A 20787-nucleotide genomic window follows, 5' to 3' on the forward strand; every position below is an offset into this window, starting at 1 on the left:
CTCGCAGACAGTGTGAAGTTATGTTTGACAATCGAACGCTCACTACAACACCCGCACGCAGCAGTTCGTGAAAAGGACGAACCGCGCACGACAGGCAAAGCAAGGGGGTGGGTAAAGGTTGCCGTATCGAGTCAGCCCTTCTGGCTGGCTGGCTGGCCAACCGAATGCATGCGTGAAAATGGTTGACGACTTTCCGGAGAATATTTATGATGAAAATACACGGCGCGAGAGATCAAGGATGTGTTCGACCCGAACCGAAAGGACGAATGCTATACAAACAGTAGGGAGTTTTGACTGCACACATACACCCTGCGAGAGAGGAAAATGCTGCTCTCCCTCTCTCCATCTTGCTTGTGGTGGGCTCCCGCCTGTGTCCAGAAGTTCGTCTCCTGGAATTGAGAGCGAGAGTTCGAGGTGGGAAAAGTGAAAAAATAGAATTAAAGATGAAAAGTTTCATCTTGACGAGTTTTTCGCCGTTTTAAAGTTGCAATTTTTACTGGGAAAAGTTTGACTTTAATGGTTGAAAAGTTTTCCAAAACAGAATGCAACCGGGCCCGAATCGGCATTAGGTGAATTCGAGCGTGGTCGAGCGTTTGCAGCAGTGAAAAAAGGCTAAGGCGGACAGTGATTTCCGTGCATGGGTTAGGATTTTTCCTCCCAAAAATTGCAAGAGTGGGCTCCATCGTCATCATCATCGGGCAGCCGTCGACATCGCGGGGCTGGCATTCAGCCTCCAGGATTTTTTTTGTAGCTCGGGCCCTCGCTCGCAGTGGTGATAAAAGTTAGACATTTTATTTGATTGCAATGTGAAAGTGAATGTGAGAGTGAAATAATGGAACTCCGAAAAAAGGATAACTTGCAGTCTGGCAGAATGGCAAACCGGGCGCCTTCATAGGCGTTGGAAAGTGAAAATTTTTCGATCCCAGCGTGGAAAAAATGGTGTGCGAATCTATCGAACAAAATTAGGAAGGGATGCGTGATACGATGCCAAAAGTGTTGGACAGTGATACGGAATCGGAGATACCAGCCAGTATTCATAGTAACAACAATAGCGAGCCGAATACGGATAATGAGGAGAAACCGGAAACGGACGCCCTTCCTGTTGCGGGGACGTCACTCCCAGCCGTTGAAAATGGAAACGTCAGCGATACGGATAGCATTTGCAGTAACCGAAGTAATGGGCGAATGCTATCCAACGGGACTGACCAAACCCCCGGACCGAGTCTTCCATCAGTCAGAGCACCAACCCCACCAGCAGCTACTGCCAATGGTAATAGCTCTTCCAGCTGTGCATCAAATCCGAACAACAACGGCAATAGCAGCTCCAGCAACGGTAGCACCTCCAATCCCACTCGAGCATCGACGGCGACGCCTGTGGCCGCAGGTGATCGGATAAGGAAGTATCGCCATCAAAACTTCAGCAAGAATATCTACATCGGCACGAAGAATGCGGAAAAGTGGGACACCTTGCGGAATCTGTTGCTGTTCAAAAATGATGTGGAATTTGTATCATTTCTGCTTCGGCTGGCAGAGGTGGACGATCGGAAGAGGAAAAATCGAATTGCGAACGGGTGAGTGATCCAGTCTTTCCTATTTTTCGTTTTGGTGGGTGTGTTTTGCCCACTTGAGGCAATGACAATATTCGAGCGAAGGCATGCTCTTCCTTAAGACGAGAAGACGGAGATATTAACAATACGCATTTGTATACTTAGACGTCGTATTCCGTTTCGTCGTCTGACTCGCTGGGTTGGACGTGTGAATATATATTTTTGGTGGTGGGTGGTCGGAGGTTTGGGGCCGAAAGATGAATTGTGATGTACGACGTCCCAGAATAGAGCAAACGGACACAATTCGGAAAGGACTAGCAAAACGGAAAAGTGTGTGAGTGTGTATGTGTGTACGAGTCAGAGAGCAGCACGGTCGATTTGGGAAAGCGGAAATCAACAAAAAAAAAACGCCTTGAAATGTATGGATGTGAAGTAGGGATGATAATTTCATTTTTATCTTCTACTGGATACGCATATTCTTTCCGAGTAGAGCTGACTGGCGTTCCCGGTTTTGCTTCACGTCTTGTTATTCTGTAATACTAAGATTTTTTCCTTGAATCGGATTTGTAATGAAATTTGCTTTCAAACATGTATAGTAAATTACAATTCTCGGAAGATTTATTCGCGTTAACAAATTATTAAATGGCATATATTTGATTGACGATCCTCCTTTTCAATCGAAAAATTTACAAGCAAGGTGGATTAATTTGAGTTGAGAAAATAGCGGTTTATCAAAGTAAACAATGATGGTGGTACTGCGCAGACAATAGCATGAAGTAATAGCTTCTTAGTATCAGCCTACTGTTCAAAAAAACTGGGATAAATCCTCCGACCAGTGCCTTCTCGAATGAAATTTTGCAACATTATTATTTGCTTCTTGTCATATTTTGCCTTCTATTCAAAAAAAATAGCCCATGGCTGCCTGAGGGCCCAAAAATTTCCGTGTGTGGCAAATGTGGTCCTTATGGTCTAAAAGAACGTCATATCTACTATATGTAATGATTTTTAATATCGCAGGGCTGGTAGCGAGTCACTTTTTTCAAGCCAGTCACTAAAAAGTCTCTTTTTTAAGGCCAAGTCACTAAAGTCACTTTTTCTTCTAATCAGTCCACTATTTTCAACTTTTTTAGCGTGAATTTATTTCAAGATTGATCATTCTTTGCTTTGGGCGTTTAATCGTCTTTCTTTATCTTCAGGCTGTCTATTCATTTTTCTAAATTAAATTATCTGGCTTTTCCAGGTTTTTTTCATTATTTTAACGGATAAAATCCAGGTTTATAAAAAAAAACTAAATTTTTAAATGCGTTAAAAAATTTTTTTTTGTGGTTCAAAAACAACAGCAATTTACCCAAATGTTTTTAAGACATGTCAATCAGTTTTAAAGAAACAGCATAACTATCAAATCCATTGAATGTTGAAGTTTATCACTTGCTTAATTTCTCACTGAATAAAGTTAAAAAAATAAACTTACCCAATTTGAGTAAGTCCAAGATCTAAAATTATTCAATATCTTGAAGTTTCGTATTACCATGTACAAGTTCAAGATATTGAAAATTTTCGAACTGCCAGAATCAAGGAAAAAATAAATGATTTATTTCAAGTTCGTATGAACTTTGGCGAAGTTCTGAGTAATGAAAAGAAATGCTGATAATTTCAGTGAAGCTCCATAAACAAACTGCGGCAACATAAGGGAGGTTAATACGCTGAAAATATGGGGAACTTACTGGAAGCTTGAAGAACCTCAAAGCGGTTCTTTTAGCATCCGAAAATTTTCGGGAACTTTTATGAAGTTCCTAGAATTTCAGAAAACTTCACAGGTGTCAAGCGAACTTGAGAAATATAGAAAACATGAGGGGCATTGTGCAAATTTTTAAGAAGTTCTAACTACCTTAGAAAAGCTAGATCTAGAGATTTTGGGGGGAATTCCAGCCCATATGAGCAGTTTTCGTAGCTTTAGTCCAGACTGTTTAAGCAGTTTAAATATCTTTAATCGTAAATTTAGAAAAAATCAGGATAGTTCCATGATGTGCTGAAAAAAAAATCGAGAACACTTAAGATGTTTCGAGAGTTTCAGGGAAGTACATAGTCCTTCAGAGAATTTATGAAAACTTCAGATATATTTCAGAAACTTCACAGAAGTCCAGAGAATTTCAGAGAAATTTAAAGGTTTTTACGGGAATTCCATTTATTTCCGAGCAGCAGAACCGAGATCTTCAAACGAATTGAAAGCTATAGGGAAGCTTCGAGAACATCAAGACAGATTATAGAATCAAAGGGCAGTTCAAGCAATTTCAAGGAAATTGTAGAAAGCTTAAAGAAGCCTATCTAATCTAATCTAATCTAACACCAACACAGCCAGTTCTTGAAAGCATCCTGGAAAATAATGGATGTACCTCCATAATTTTTCATGTATATTTGATATATGTTTCACATCGAAGATGCACCACACATATCAAAACGGCCAGGCCTACTGTGCAGCATTTAAGGGGCAAGATGATTCCCTTAGCTCAGTCGGTAAAGGCGCAGCTACAAAGCAAGACCATGCTGGAGCCGGTTGGGTTCGATTCCCGGTCTGGTCTAGGAATTTTTCGCGTTGGAAAATTTCTCGACTTCCCTGAGCATAGAAGTATGATTGGACTTGCCACACAATTATATCAATGCAAAAATGGTACAGGCATCGAAAGCTCTCAATTAATAACTGTGGAAGTGCATCTAGAACACTTAGTTAAGAGCACGCAATAAGCTTATATGCGATATGCAATAAGCTTGAAATGCGAAGAAGAATAAGAAGAAGAAGAAGAAGAATGATTCAGAAAACATCGGACCTGTTTAAATCGAAGATTTAAACACGATGCTTCAGAATCCAATAAATGGATGAAACGTGGACATCTCGTACCGTACGTTCCGATTTTAGTAATTATATAATTGGTTGGTTGTTGAAAGGTTAAGTGATGCTCCATTTTCTTCTGACGGTTGGGGCATGAGCACTAACTCTTGTCCTAGCCAGGCATGGAAAATCATTTGCATTCATTTCTTACATTAATTTATATTTATTTGCCTCTAACTTTTTTCATCAACAGCATTCCGCAAAATGATGTATAGAGCTTTTGTAGGTTTGTTACAAGTTTTGCTCATAACTCAAATCTGTATCTCTTATGCATCACGAACTGGAGTGGGCAGAACTTGTTACTGTTTTTCAGTGAATGTAAAATACATTCACTGAAAAACAGTAGTGGCTTCTGTTTGCTCTGCTTCGTCATGCATAAGAGATACGGATTTGACTTGTTAACAAAAATTGTTACCAATAAGAAAACCTACAAAAGCTCTTTACACCATTTTGCGGAATGCTGTTGAAGAAAAAAGTTAGAGGTAAATGAATGTAAATGAATGCACAAAATGAATGTAAATGATTTTCCATGCCTGGTCCTAGCCTTTTCTGGCTATAGCGCCATTACTCGCTTTCTGAAAAGAGAAGACGGAAAGGAAAAGGAGAAGGACAAAGGGAAAAGGATTATGTAAACTCTATGAACATAAACAATGTTTTGATTTGAAATATACAATATAGAAATGCATAACGGCAGTGGTCACTACCCGAGTCTTGTCACTATTATCAAGTCATAAAATGTAACAACCACTAAAATGTAATCCTTTGATAACTGGAAAATTCTGATTCCCTAGTTTGAAGTTGTCACAACTAGGGTTCGGTGGTAGATCTTATACCAGTAACGCACCACAAAAAGGTGATCACCCAACGTTACTGGAACTATTTTAAATAAGTACGATTATATTTGCAAAAATCACCTTATTTGCGCCCCTCGGTGTCACTTTGCATGGGAGCGAGCTGTCAGTTTGTTAGTTTCGTGTCAAGTGAAGCGATTATTTTGCTTTAAATCTTTATTTGAAAATCAAGATGAAAGTGTGTGGGTTCGAAAAAAATATCGCTGTGCTCAGAAAACGAAGCTCTTTCAGATGATGTATAAAAACCGATACATTTTTCAAAATTAAAGAACCCAATTGTAGACGAAGCTTGACGAAGATGTGATGTTTTGTGATGTGAATAGAACCCACCATCGGTACAAGGATTACCTATGACTGCCGATACTTCACTGGTTGTAAAGATCTGTAGACGAAGCTTGACGAAGATCAACACGAACTAGTCCGGTTTATGGTAGTTGCGCGGAATGTCTTCCGTCGATTTGAGATAACCAAATGTTCGGATGTATGTAGTCGATTTTTGATGTGCAATGGCAAGCCTTTTCGTGGCCAATAGTCAGGTTCAACACTGCGACTCAACGAATGATGGAATTAATCATGGGACGAATAATGGGACGCCTCATGGAGGTTCTTTGGAACAACTTCTCAGCGGCAAATAATAGGGGCTGAGGAACTAGAAATTGTCTCCTGGGCCTGATTTTGGCCAGATCAGTAACGGATTAAAGATAAAAAAAATCCACGGAAAAAAACAAACGTTAGGTTCGATGACACGCACAGCCTACCATAGAAACATTAAAGAAGTTGCGAGAAACTCAGGGAATTCAGAAGCGTCAGAGAATTATGAATAGATATATCAAAAAATTGCCGGATTATTAAAAAACTACAAGGGACAGCCTTGTGGGGTTGTACGCAATGGTGATGTAGAACTACGTGGTCTTATATAATAAATCTTATTTCTTAACTGCAGCAGGAGCTTGTGTTTTGTGTAGGAATAGGCATTTGAGCGGGGTTCTCTCTGTTTATACTCTTTAGTATGACGCGCTTGACATAGTTGGCCCACAGCAACTCACGAAGAGCTACTTATTCCGATCAATAGCGGTGCGGCTACTTCTTCTTTCTTTGGATGCTCATGTGGGCTGCAGCTCGTTGCTTCCAGATAGCCATTCGTTGTATACTGGAGAACACCACCACTCACCACGCTGTGATTGAATAAACACCGTTTGGTGAGACCGGATGGAATTAAACTTTGAAATCTGTGTTAGGGAAATCGCTTTTCACAGGCAATCGGTGCTCAAAGCAACAGTTGCACATTCGTGAAATTTTCAATAGTGACATTTTGAAAAATGATTACGTCTTAAATTTGACAGATGCGTAGAAATATATCTGATCGATTCGTGATTAAATTATTGAAATTGGTCCAAGGGCAGTTGAGTTATTAGCGTTCAAAATCTTTCATAATTTTGTAACATGTTCCATTTTTGGTTTTCACAAAGTGTACCCCCATATAGAAATCACAGACGTAGTCCTACGTCAAAAATTAAGAGAATTTCAGGTAACCACTGATAAGTTCAGGGAAAATTAGGGACCTTGTCGAAACTTCAAAGCAAATCATTTTATTTCAGTAAAGTTGCGGGTTCTTTAATAAATACTGAAAATTCAGGGCATTCTAGAGAACTTTAAGGAAATTCGATAATCATTTAGGCAGTTTAAATACCCCAGGAAAGTCTAGACTACTGAAGAAGTTTTAAATAAGTGTCGAGGTGATGAAGTTTTAAATTTAAGGGAAGTTTCATGAACTTCAAAAAATCTTGAGAAATTCAATGAAAATCACAGAACTACAATAATTATTGCGTTCTAATTCCATAAAAATTGCGGTAGAACAAAAGTTCTAGAAATTTAGAAAAACTTCGAAAACTTCACAGAAGGACAGTGATCTTCACAAACATTTCGAGAAATTCATAGAAATCTATGGAGCTTAAGTAGAGATCCACGAACTCCAGGATTTTTATGAACATTGGGGAGGCCTTTAGTTTCAGAAAATTAGTGGGCAGTTTAAAGCAGTTCCCAGATTTTCAGATAACTTCAGAGACGTTAAAAAGTTAGTTGAGGTCTTTGCATACGTTCAGAAGCTCAGTGAAGCTTAAACATTTTTAGGATGGTTCAATTAAATTCAGCGCAATACAACAAGATTCATGAGAACTGCTAAAACTTTAGATAGGTTTTGAGAATTTCAGAAAAGAACAAAGATCCTCAGATCAGTTCCGTTAACATTAGAGAAGTCACATAAATTTTAAAGAAGTTTAAAGAACTTCAGTGAATTGTTGAACCTTTAGAGGAGATCTATGATCGATAGAAATATTGAGCAAACTTTAGGAAGTCCTATAAAGTTCAGGGAAGTTCATCAAGAGCTTCAAGGCAGTTTCAATAACTTCAGGAAATTTTTTTGAACTTTCAAATAGTTCTGAAGACCTCAGAATAGTCCATTCTGATTATCATTGAAATATTCCCCAACATTTCAATAAAGCTATCCTCCGAATTCAATTTTCGTTTAGTTTTCCTCGGAATTACCTTGAAATTCTCCACAATATGAAATCGTTTGGAAAAATTTCCGAATATTCATTAAATTCATTTCAGATTTCCTTTTGAGTCTCACTCATTGCCTTGGAATTCTACTCACACTGAAAGTCTCCTAAGAATTCATTGGCATTTTTTCTCACAAATTCCTTAGATTTCTTCTCATAATTTGTTTGGCGAACCCTCCTGAATTTATTTTCCGAAGTCTTTTGAAGATGTTCTGGAGTTATTCTCAGATTTATTTGTAATCCTCCTTTTAGTATTTTCAACAAGATTCCAAGGAGATTCGTTTTCTCCCACAAACACAAAATGATCCTCAGAATTTTGCTCTAAAAGAGTCGTGCTCGTCGAGTTTTCATTAAAATTTGCTTTTAATTCAACTCAGGGTTTCTTTAAATTCTCAAGACTAAATATCAGACTTCACAAGAAATCTAAAATTCATCAGAACTTCCTTAAGGGAAAGTTTACCGGCCCGAAAATAAACAAAATATTTTTTGTACATTTTAATTTTTCTAAAAATATTGGGAAAAATTATCAAAAATCCAAGAAAATCAGTTTCTTCCTCAGATTCTTGTCAAAAATTACATGTAAAAATATTTTTTCTATCTCATCATGAAAAAATGGACTCTCAGAAAAACCGAAAAGTCGATGTTTTGTGGTTTTTTGAGTCCAAATATATACCATAATGACTTATAAAAATTGTTTTTGCACGGGAATTTTCTTTGAAAAGTTAGAAAAAACGTGCTTTTTTTTAGATTTTTAATATCTTTTTACAATAGAAAAATCAAAACGTTTTTTTTTTCGGAGCGTTGAACTTCCCCTTAAAAGCAGATTGCATTTGCATTTGCGGGGCCTCCCTTAGCTCAGTCGGTAAAGGCGCAGCCACAAAGCAAGACCATGCTGGAGGTGGCTGGGTTCGATTCCCGGTCTGGTCTAGGAATTTTTCGGGTTGGAAAATTTCTCGACTTCCCTGGGCATAGAAGTATGATTGGACTTGCCACACAATTATACCAATGCAAAAATGGTACAGGCATCGAAAGCTCGCAATTAATAACTGTGGAAGTGCATCTAGAACACTAAGTTGAGAGCACGCAATAAGCTAATATGCGATATGCAATCAGCTTGAAATGCGAAGAAGAAGAAGAAGATTTGATATTTTTCTGAAAGAATTTTTTACCAAAACTTCCTTGAAATGAGATCCTTAGAAATTAAAATAAAATTTCACGAGCTTTTAAAACTGTACATGGATTTTGACTTCAGATTCTTGAAAATTTATTGAAGTATTTTAGCTGTTAAATCCAGAAATAGCAGTGATCGCTACCAGCCCTGATATCGGCATCCTTGTCAGCGTTGCCAGATATACCGATTTATCGGTATTTGTACCGATTTTCAACCTTGATGCCGATATACAGATAAGGCTCCTCACGATACCGTTCTGAATATGCTCAAAAAATAATTCACCTAAAAAATGTCTTAGAGAGCATCCATTAAGTCCGTCGCGCTCTAAGCGGGGAGGGGATTTATAAATGTGTTACAAGCAATGTACTAGGTATAGGAAAATCGTTACAAAAGTTCGAAGGGGAGGGGTTGAGTTTCCCTAAAATGACGTGACGTACTAAATGCATGCTTGCTTATGCTTGGTACTCTTTCGACTAGTGTTTCCATTTCCTCGCTGTGTTTGGATACGAAAAAAATCGAGAATAACTAATATCGGTAGTTCCTGGGAATCGGGAAGTATTTTTGTTTTTTTTTGTCACCAAAAAAGTTCATCAGAATGTAATTTTTTTTTAACTTTTTGAAGTTTCTCGAAACTTTCCCCTTGGAAAGTTGTTTTCCAATTCCTCCCGGTAAGTTATTTCGATTTTCCAAGGGAGCTTCATCTGGCTTTGCTGGAAAGGTTCTTTCGTCTTCTTCCGCTAGTTTTTTGTTAACTTCCGCCAGAATATTGCGCTTACTTTCCCTTGAAGATTCTACCGATTTTAACCGGAATTTTTTTTCGACATCTCCCAAAAATCTCTTTCTTCCTGAATTTTTATCCCAACTTCTCTTAGAAGTTTCTTTAGACTACTCCGAAAACCTTCTAGCTTTCGCCGGAATGAGCTTATTTAAAACTATCTCAAGGATTTTTTTCCTGCGTCTCCAGGAAGTTTCTTCAAACTTCTCCCAAATCCCTTCAAACTTCTCCCAGAAGATTATTTCATCTTCCATTTCTCCACATAAGCTTCTTCCGGAGGTTTTTTACTACTTCTGTTGGAAGGTTTTTCCAAGCTTCTTCAAGCTTTACCTGGAAATGGCCACTCCTAGAATTTTGTTTCCGATTTCCGAAAACTTTCTGGCTTCCTCTAGATATATCATCCGATTTTTTCCGAAAGTGTCTTTGATTTTTCCCTAGAAGTTTCGCTTTATTTGTCTTGGAAGTTCCCCGGATATTTTTCCGATTTTTCTTAGAACTTCCTTTAAAATTCATCCAGAAGAGTTTTTTTCTTCTTTCTCTGGAAGTTTTTTTCGGCCAGTTCAAACATTACCCGGAATTTTTTTCCGACTTTTCAGGCAGGTTGGTCTTATATAGGGGTATATAGATTTTCCAAGCTAAATTAAAAAAAAAACAGTCCAAGCGCCACCCTAATACGAAATATCCCTTTACAAAGACTTACAAAGACTTGTGAGCGATTGAGAGGGATGTGTATGCTTGGCAGTGTTGGAAAAGTTCGCTTTATTTCACGAAGTTCACCAAGTGAAAAGTTCGTGAGTCATAGTGAGTTTTCACGAACTTTTCCATCACTGATGCTTGGAAAATGAATATTTCCTCTTGGATTGGTTTGGACTGGATTTGAGCCCGGAGTTGATTACTGCCGACACACAGTGGGCAACGATCGCGATTGCGTGGCCAAAACCTTTAGAACCGTGGGTATGCAATTTACTGCGGTCTTCGTCAAAGTTGTTTAGTTTGCACAGTTGTTGGGGACCTCAATGTACATTGAAAAAAACAGTGGGGAGCCTGAGGTTGAAATGTTGACCCACTGTTGAGAAATAAAGTACGGAGTGTTCCTTGGTAATTGCCGCACCAAATTGAACACAACATGAACCAAATAAAAAGTTTCATTGACTCATTTGACGTTATTGACTACTTTTCTAATCGATCATTTAGTTCCTGAGGTATGGCTGGATCATTTCCATTGGGGTGGATCACCGTTGTATGAAAAATCGCAAACTTCACCTTATCAAGTGAGAACAACCTTTTTTTGGTTCCATTTGAGGTCTCAGATAACTGTACAACATTTGGGGACGATAGGTTGTAACCCGACTTTCCATATTGCGTTTCAAATTTGTATGAGATAGGAAACTCGAAATTATTTCAGTCTGTAACTTTACTTTCATTGATATAAGTGTGAAGCGTAGGGGACTTAGGAAACTCCCCTCCCCTCTCCAACTACGCCCATTAGATTGAGCAAATATTTTTGAATAACACACCTGAACATGCCAGCTCGACAAGATGAGATACACCGAAGTTATTTCAGTTTGAAGCTTTACTCCATTGAATTAGCGGGCGTAGGGTAGGAGTGTAGTATGCCCCCTCGATAAACTTCGCTTATGATATTAAGCAATTGTTTTTTGTATAATTCATCTGTGCATACCAAATCAATAAGATAAGAAATTCCGAAGTTATTTCAGTTTGAAACTTTACTTCCTTAGATATTAGTGAGGAAGCGGAGAGAGAGGGTGTACTAAGCCGCCATCTCAAACTATGCATATGAGATAGAGCTATTGTTTTGACGTAGGACTACGTCTGTGATTTTTATATGGGGGTACACTTTGTGAAAACCGAAAATGGAACATGTAACGAAATTTGGAAAGATTTTGATCGTTAATAATTCATATATCACCATTCGATCAGAAATATTTCCATGCATTGATAGCAATTTCAACTGTTGATTTTGAACAAGAAACTATTGAAAAAGTGTTTAAGTGCATTGTCCAAAAGCGTCGAAATAACTAACAAATCCACCAATTATGAACATGCATATGCTGCATCCCCAACACAGTCATCAGAGAATCGTTTCTATACGAAACAAGGGAGGATGCAATTGCGTAACATTTGCCCACTCATCGACATATTCAGAACCACACGCCCCCAACGACCTCACAAAATGCTCTCCAGAGTTGTAATCTTGTAACCAAACTTGAAAGCAAGTGCACTCTACGAAGCACCCGTGTCCAGCAGCAGCCGGGCCGAGACTCTTCCAAGTGCCCATTCGTCGTAGCATGTTCACAACCAACAAGCCGTGCCCTATTTTCTGCAATTATTTTTATTTAATCATCAAGTAATCATAGGTAAACACTAAACCTCAATGACATTTTCGAAAATCTCTGGTGTATTTTTCATTTTCACTCATCTAGTCACATAACCAATAAAGCAACTACCCCTGTGTAGAAGTAGAACCATCGTGACGATCAGCAAAAGGAACCAGCAAAACGATAGCAACCAAGTTTCTAATCTCTTTTGAGTGCCCATTTCTCGTAGCGAAGTTGAGGTATCCTTTGCTGCACCTTTCCCGCCACCGGATTAACCCGTGTCCAGCAGTAGCCGGGCCGAGATTCTTTTAAGTGCCCATTCATCGTAGCAAGGTTGAGGTTTCCCTCGCTGCGGCCTTCCAATCTGTCGCAGACACCAGTTAAACCCCTGTCCAGCTGCAGACGGGCCGAGAATCTTACGAGTGCCCAATCGTTGAACCGAAGAATACGGGATTGTCCGGTCCGATTTGCTGATCCAGTTGCCTACACGTCATCATCATCTTCCAAAGGCTTTAAGTCTGTACCACCATCGGCCCTTTTCAGGGCCACCAAAATTTCTCAAAAGAGTTAAATTTCTGAACATGTCCCAACTAAAATTCGTATCAAAAGGTTCTTGCAGTCATACTAAAGAGTATAAACAGAGAGAACCCCGCTTAAATTTCTATTCCTACACAAAACACAAGCTCCTGCTGCAGTTAAGAATTAACATATATTATATATGATTTTTATATGATAAGAAGCTCCGAAATTATTTCAGCATGCAATCTTACTTTCATTGCACAGTGGTCCAGAATGCAGATTTAGGTGGAATGATATGTTTTGAGCCTGAAATTGAAACTTTAGACTAAAAGTCTCTTCTACAAAGCTGTTCCTCATAGTTAGGCCCTCATTTTTATGTCAATGAATTCTAGGGTGGTTCCTATTATATTAAAATCAAAAATCTAACTATTTGTTTGAATAAATTAAGGTACACATTTTTCGGCAAATTTCAAGCAACTTTGTTTGAAGATAACTTTTTTGTATCTCTTAAATTGGCCGATTTAGAGCTATTTTCTTGAATTGAGTTAGGGTGGCTCTTGAAAAAACAGTTTTTTTGCTCTAGTTTTCTTATTTCAAATTTCTCAGCAAAGATGTCGTGAGATAACTTTTAGATCTTCAAAAGGCGCAAGTTTTTGCTGCACAAAGCTTGTCAATATCTTTCGCCGATCAAGAGTTATTGACGTTTTTATACTAAAAATATGCACTTTTCAAATGTTAATATCTCTGGTTGGGGCAAACACTTTTTTATTTGAAATTTCTCATGAAAGTTATCTAGTAGAGAATTTTAAAACTCTTTTAGACGAATGTTTTATACCTGAATTGGTTGCCTGTATCTCTTCTAATAAAAAAGATATACCCAAATATAGTAAAAAATATGACTAAATTCAAATTGATTTTATACGAGTTTAAAAAATAAAATACCTCCAATTTTGTCATAATATTGAGAATTACATACGCCCTTTCAAATGCCGTAAAAAACCCTTTTTTTTGTTTGCCCTAACCAGAAATATTAACAGTTTAAAAGTGCATACTTTTAGTATAAAAACGTCAATAACTCTTGATCGGCGAAAGATATTGACAAGCTTTGTGCAGCAAAAACTTGCGCCTTTTAAGATCTATTTTTTTTTTGAAAAAATCTGTTTTTTCAAGAGCCACCCTAACTCAATTCAAGAAAATAGCTCTAAATCGGCCAATTTAAGAGATACAAAAAAGTTATCTCCAACAATGTTGCTTGAAATTTGCTCAACTATAACTTTGCCCAAGAATGTATACCTTAATTTATTCAAACAAAAAAGTTAGATTTTTGATTTTAATGATAATAGGAACCACCCTAGAATACATTGTCATAAAAATGAGGGGCTAACTATAAGGAATAACTTTGTAGAAGAAACTTTTAGTCTAAAGTTTCAGTTTCAGGCTCAAAACATATCATTCCACCTAAATCTGCATTCTGGACCACTGTGCATTGGTACACCGATTTTTGGCATTTAATTCGATACATCGATATTTGAACAGTTTCAACGTTTTTTGAGAGACATTCTAGCACCATACATCCTTCGGTAAAGTTGTTGGTCACTATTTTTTTTTTTACATGACTTGTAACATGTTTCAAGCAAAATTGTGGTCCTTGGGAATGTAAATGCTTAAAAGTATGTTTTTCCATATTAATTTTCATACAAACTTCAAACGCAATGCGGAAAGCCGCGTTATAACCAATCGTCCCCAAATTTTGCACAGTTGAGGCATAACATCTCTGATCACGCCTTCCTTCGGGAGGGAAATAAAGCTGCACCCGGTTCATGGGTTGATGGGTCAAAAGGTAGATTCCAGGTGTTGGAGCTGCCTCCCTGGTGTCGGTAGCATTGGTGCTCAGCACGGAAAACAAGATCGGCGGAAAACAAATCAAGGAAAAAAATTCCTCAAATTTTTTCACTGGAATCACTTGACATAATCTAATCAATGAAACTTCCCGGAAAGCGAGAAACTACTAATCACACACGTATGACCGTCCGGGAGGCAGAGCGCCAGCGCTAATCCGGCAAATGCAGCCGAAAACGATGAAAGCGAACGCACGCACAAAACAGAGACCAAACGTAAAACACAACCGTATCCAAAGGCGTTCGAAACTCGAATCCATTTCGAATTTTTAAGCATTCTCCCAAAATTCTCTGAAGTTTCCTTTCAATTCCCAATTTAAATTTAAAATTCACATTAAACTTCCTTTTTGTCTTTTTTTCGTGTTGGGTATTTTGATCACTGCAACCAGTACTTAGATCTATTGTGATATATTCCCCGTTTTAATATTGCTTTATCAGCATGTCGTAACACCATTTTTATGAAGCGACCGACATAGACTGACCGAAAGCATTTTCCCAGTCAGGTATTACATTTCGAATGAATTGCACTACTTGGCTGGGAACTGAATTCCAAATATCAAAAAGTTCTGTCAGCCCCTTATCCAGAAAAATACGTCTCTTATTGAAGATTGCTGTACAAGAGCATAGCAGGTGTTCAGAGTCTTCTTTTTCTATGCCACATAATCTTCACATGTCATCTTGAAGTTTTCCTATTAGCTTCAAGTGATATTTACATGGACAGTGTCCTGTTATTGAACCAGTGTACATACTGAGATCTTAAAAGAATTTTGCTAGTCATTGAAATGCTCGGATTAATAAACCGTTTCGACTGCCTAGCAATGAGAGTGTTGTTCCAATTGGTCTCCACTTTCATTTTTTTCCCATTTATTGAACTCCATTCTAAGAGAGCAAGCAGAAACTCCACAGAATGGTTCTGGTCCTATAAATTGTTGAGATGATCCAAGCCTAGCTAGTGTGTCGGCTTTCTCATTCCCTTTAATTCCACAGTGACCAGGAACCCAAAATAGGTTCATTTGGTTTTGGCAGGCCAATTTTTGGAGTGACATTGCACATTCCCATACAATTTTAGAATTACATGTTGCTGATTTCAAAGCATTTAGTGCTGCTTGGCTATCAGACATAATGCAGATATTCGAATGTCTATAATTTCTACGCAAGCAAATTTGAGAACATTCAAGAATTGCTTGGACTTCTGCTTGGAACACGGTAGGCCAGTAGCCCATAGATATTGAGATATTTATACCTGGACCTGTTACCCCTGCTCCTACACGATTATCCAATTTAGAGCAGTCTGTATAAAAGACAATTGATCCTGGACGAATGTTTGGTCCCCCATTGTCCCACAAATCGCGATCCGTATCTGCTACATTGTAAAGACGATCGAAGTGATATTTTTCTTCATCCAATCCTCATTTTGTAACACAATAGAATCAATATTGAACGTTTTTAGGATGCTCATATGTCCTCACAGATCACCTTCAATGAAGTGCTGTGACCGTCGGATCCTTAATGCACTCATTTCGGCTTCTAATTGAATAAATGAAGCTTCCTTAGAATTCCTATGCAATTCACCACAGAAATGTATTAAAATTCTTATTTTTAAACTTTATTAGCGTGATTTTTAGCTCATTGGCTAGTTCATCTCGTAAATTATTATGTAGCTTCCCTATGAAATATTCTGAAAAACACTAGGAATTCTCTTCAGAATCTTCTAGAAATGCTACAATTTAAGTAGCAGTATTTTTTTTCGGAATTCTCTATGAAGTCTCTTGAGAAATCACTGAGCAGTTCCAACGCAAAACGAAAAAAAAAAATACAGTGTTGTCTCGACATTTTCTATTTTCTTCTTATCTTACGGTGCTAGCACTTTGGTTCACGTGCAAATGACCTTAACAAGTTTGTTTACAAAAGCTTTTGTGCCGTTATCAAATGTTAGCGGACTGGAAATTTATATTATTTAGGTTAGCGAACATTAATTAATTTGATTCATTGTGCGAATATCGCTGGGTGTGGTCAATCACGGAGTAGTAGCTGTGAATTGTACGGTCATTATGGATATGCTCATATACGACGTAATCTGTAATGACAAATTCAATTTGACAAGTCTTTTGAGATTATTCGATATAATTTGTACTCTGTAATTTGCAAAAATGATAGATCGTATGTATAAAGGTGAAAAGATTGCATTGTATATTGTATGAATTTTAAAAATCATACGATTAAATTCATTCTTATATGCGATTGGATTAAATCTGTAGTATTTTAGGATTTCCTAATTCATATAGTCTATAACACCCTGTTGGTTGAACCTTTCATCAGGTCAAGGAAAACGGATTCGGAAATTTTCTGTAGTTCAGGAGAAAGGAAATTGTGCATTTAGCAAAATAGCAATGTAGTAAATTTTCGTAAATTCAGTTAACGTATAAGTGAATACATATTTGAATGCATTTTATCGATAAACATAAATTGAATATGTCCAAAGCATGATCATAACGCCCACTAACCATGTTCTAACTGTACCATTTCAGCTTAAACGGTGATTCGGATTCGCTGCAGGATGTTCTGCCGGGTGTATTGGCCAGCTCTAAGAACGACCAACCGAACGGAAAACCTAGCACTAAGAAAACCAAAAGAGTACAATTCCAGGAAAATGTAAATATAATCAACGACAACAATAGCAGTTGTAGCTTGCGCACTTCCGGCGGCGGAGGTGGTATATTCGACTTCCACGAAGATGAGGACGATAACGAAAATGGGCCTGGGTTTGAGTTTCGACGGCGACGTCCGCGGACTCAGCAGCCGCTGAGATCTCCCTTGCCTCCCGGTGAGGACGGCCATAGGGATGAAGATGATGCTGCCGATGGTGGCGATGAAGACGAGGAACAGTTTATCGTTCAAAATATTATAAAAAAGATTCCGGGCAGAGTTGGACAAGGAAATGAAGTGCAGCAGGATTCCATCAGTAGTACCATGGGATCGGTGTCTGAGGATTCGTTACATACTGAAGCGGAAGTGTTGGATTATCGTATTGCTGAGAAAATTAAGACAGAACTGGAGGAGAAGCAGAAACTTGAGAGGAAATCGTTTGGAGAAGATATGCCAACGACTTCGAACTTCTCTGAACACTCCGATCGGCCGTCGGACGATGAAGCATATGATAATAAGCTTGACATTAAGAAGGTAGACATCCGGAAGGTACCCTTCGATCCGAAGCTAGGTACGAGTAGAAAATTGAAAAGAGAAACTGGATCAGTTGATCTTCGCATAGAATACGAAGAACAGGAATATAGTCCGTTGGCTACGGATGAACGCAAGCCACTGTTACCACCACCGAAGAAGCCTAGAAAAGCACCTACAACGAAAAACAAAGCCTGTACGGGTTGCGGTTTGAAGCACGGAACTGATCCGTGTCCGTTGAGCACTCCATTGGCAGTGATCAATAACAAAATCGAGCTTAAAGAATGGATAGAGCAGAATGAGGATCTGATTAAGAAACACAAAATTGTGCTCAAGCCAGAAAATCCAGAAGAAATGGATGATGAAAACGAAGATAACTACGACGACGATGAGGATGACGACGAAGGTGATGAAAACGAGGAAAATCAATACGATGAAAAACTCGATATCATACCTTCATTCTCGGAGACTTCATTGCCACCGGAGTTTGAATTGCGTTTGGCCCCGTTGGCAACGACTATTAGTACAGTTGCAACTGCAGGCAGCAGTAGTACCAGCATTAGTCAACAAATGCAGATCGATGCCAGTGAGTCATCGTGCTCGTTAGCAGCGCCACCAGGTAGTGAACAACAACAACAACAGCCACAACTTCCCCCTCCAACGGCAACGGTTACCAATACGATCAACCACGGACTGAGTGTCTACACGAAGATCTTCATTCCGAAATATACTCAACTTGGACCCGTCATAGGCCTAGTAGCCAAAGAAACGGAAATCCAGGATGATTGCAACATGCGATACATCTTTGAGACGTTCGATGGAACGAAGTCTACCTACCTAAACATGGAGAACAAGAATCAGGCCAATTGGTTGCGATACCTGAGACCGGCTCGGCATCGTGATCAGAAGAATTGCGTGCTCAAAGTTCGCGACGAAGAGATAGTTTTCGTGACCTGTGCGGATCTGGAAGTGGGCAGTGAGCTGCTTTATTGGAGCGAAGAAAGCAATTCAGCGTGGGGCAAGAAGAAGATGGAGAAAACAAGTAGGATAACTGGGATAGGTTGATAATGGACGGAGACATTAATGAAAGGAATTGTATTTTCCAGATTGTGGTGGGTGCAACTTGAAGTTCGATCATCCCTTGTACTATCGCACACATTGCTCGGTGTTTCATGATCCGGCGTTTAGCTTGACGATTCGGAAATATCACTGCAAGGTGTGCGGAATTGCTGTTTTGGGAAAGGAGAACATAATGAAACATGCCGAGAAGATGCACGACGGCAAAGGTGCCTACCAGTGTCAGTTTTGTCAGAAGGTAAGGATCGTGCTTAGGCTATCATGTAACAACCATGCCAAATTTCCTAAAAGCAGGGGCGTAGCGTGACTCGGTGACATAAATGCTACTTATCATTTATACGATGGTATTTAAACACTTTATTCATTTATCGTAACTTTCAACCCCTCCTTAATTAGTAAATGTTAAATATTGTACACCTACGGTACCCAGCCTGAGGTACGGATACTCTTTCCTTACATTCGCAGAATTGAAATTGCTGAATCATAGTTTTCATAAATTTTCAATTCAGCTAAAGATACCACAATTATTACAAAATTCTCAAAAACTTATTGGCTTAAATGTTCTACAAATTTTATTTTACTATAAATTATTTACATTTTGATCACAATAGAATTGAAGTGTACATAGTTTATCAAACTTTTAAACGATTGTTTCAAATTCTGTTGTAACGATTCAAAGGCAATTTTAGGTATCCATTTTATAAAATTAATCATATTATTTTATGTATTTTTTGTTTGTTAAATTGTGAAATTGATTCATTATTTAATGGGTAAATTATGACGCAGTGGCGAAAGTCCCTTCCCTTAAACTAATTAACAAAATTCAATTGTCCTGATTAAAGACTTACGGTATTTTTCATTAGAATTCATTTGATTAGAATTCGAAAGTTTTGCAAGCCTCAGATTTATAAATTAATTTAAAAAAAATCAAATATATTTATGCTGAAGCCTAGTGGGCTGAATTACGATAAGTAAAAGATTGATCTAATTGTGTAAGAAATCTTGATCTTGAAATAATAACTGATCACATTTATAAGATCTAGAGACTTCTGGCAATTTTTAAAATTCTGAGACTTGATAAAATAAGCGTACAATTTGTTCGACTTTTTTCAACAAATTTGAAGTCTTAGAAAACCTCCCAATATATGAAAATAGAAGCAAATTACAAAATTATCAGTATTTGTATTAATTTATTCTGCAACTGAGAAGAATGTTTAAGATACCAGAATTTGAAAAAATCAACTAGATTTGTAAAAATTAAATTATGGTTGAAATTCTCGTAGCTCATGGACTTGGACAAATATTTTTACTTAAACTAATCATGTTTGTATTACCCCATGCGTGAAGTTAACGATTAACATAGTTGGAGATGCTCAACGTCAAACATCAGACTTAAAGTGGTCATTTTATACGATAGATGAGGAGATGAAAGTATAGAGTTGATAGTTCCGCTAGAGTATGGCAGTGTGAAAATTGTATATAGAGAGTAGAAAGCGAGCAAAGGTTTATTTTTTAAGAAAGGCACGAATCGGGTTGATCATCTCTTCTACCGAACTCCCCTGTTTGAAGAATTTAAGTTGAAATATCAGCGGTGCTCATATTCCCCCGAATGGACTTAAGCAATATTTTGCTAAGAAAATCTTTAATGTTTATTAAAAACTAGCAAAACATCGTGTCATATAAGAAACCACTGACCATTTATTAAACCTTCTGAAGGAATATCAACGATAAGTTATAAGAAATTACTGATAGACCTTATTTTCTGATTCAGATATCTTATAACAGTTTTGATATTCTGAGTTAGGCTTACATTTTTTGAATATTACTCTACTTTAGAAAATGATAGCTTAGCTTGTTGAAAATTTTCTCAGCTACAACTTTGTTGGAGACCACTTTTCGATCAAACGTAAGGAACAAAAATTATCAATTATTCAAGTCACTTATGTCTTATGATGATTATTATTCAAGTCACTTATGTCTTATGATTA

At 37.9% G+C, this 20787-nt stretch overlaps 1 protein-coding gene across 1 annotated transcript; it reads left to right on the plus strand.

Annotated features, from left to right (window-relative positions):
- Nucleotides 1–431: 431 nt before the first annotated feature.
- On the plus strand, nt 432–19037 carry LOC135698871 (uncharacterized; the record flags this gene model as incomplete). The annotated part of the gene is made up of 3 exons (XM_065219017.1): nt 432–1571; nt 17074–18764; nt 18829–19037. Coding segments are annotated over exons 1-3 (2499 nt in total), but the record flags the coding sequence as incomplete, so codon positions are not given.
- Nucleotides 19038–20787: the final 1750 nt, after the last annotated feature.

Source organism: Ochlerotatus camptorhynchus, unplaced genomic scaffold (assembly GCF_037179485.1).
Source record: "Ochlerotatus camptorhynchus isolate MF236.1 unplaced genomic scaffold, CSIRO-AGI_Acam_v1.1 ptg000096l, whole genome shotgun sequence".
Lineage (NCBI taxonomy): Eukaryota > Metazoa > Arthropoda > Insecta > Diptera > Culicidae > Ochlerotatus > Ochlerotatus camptorhynchus.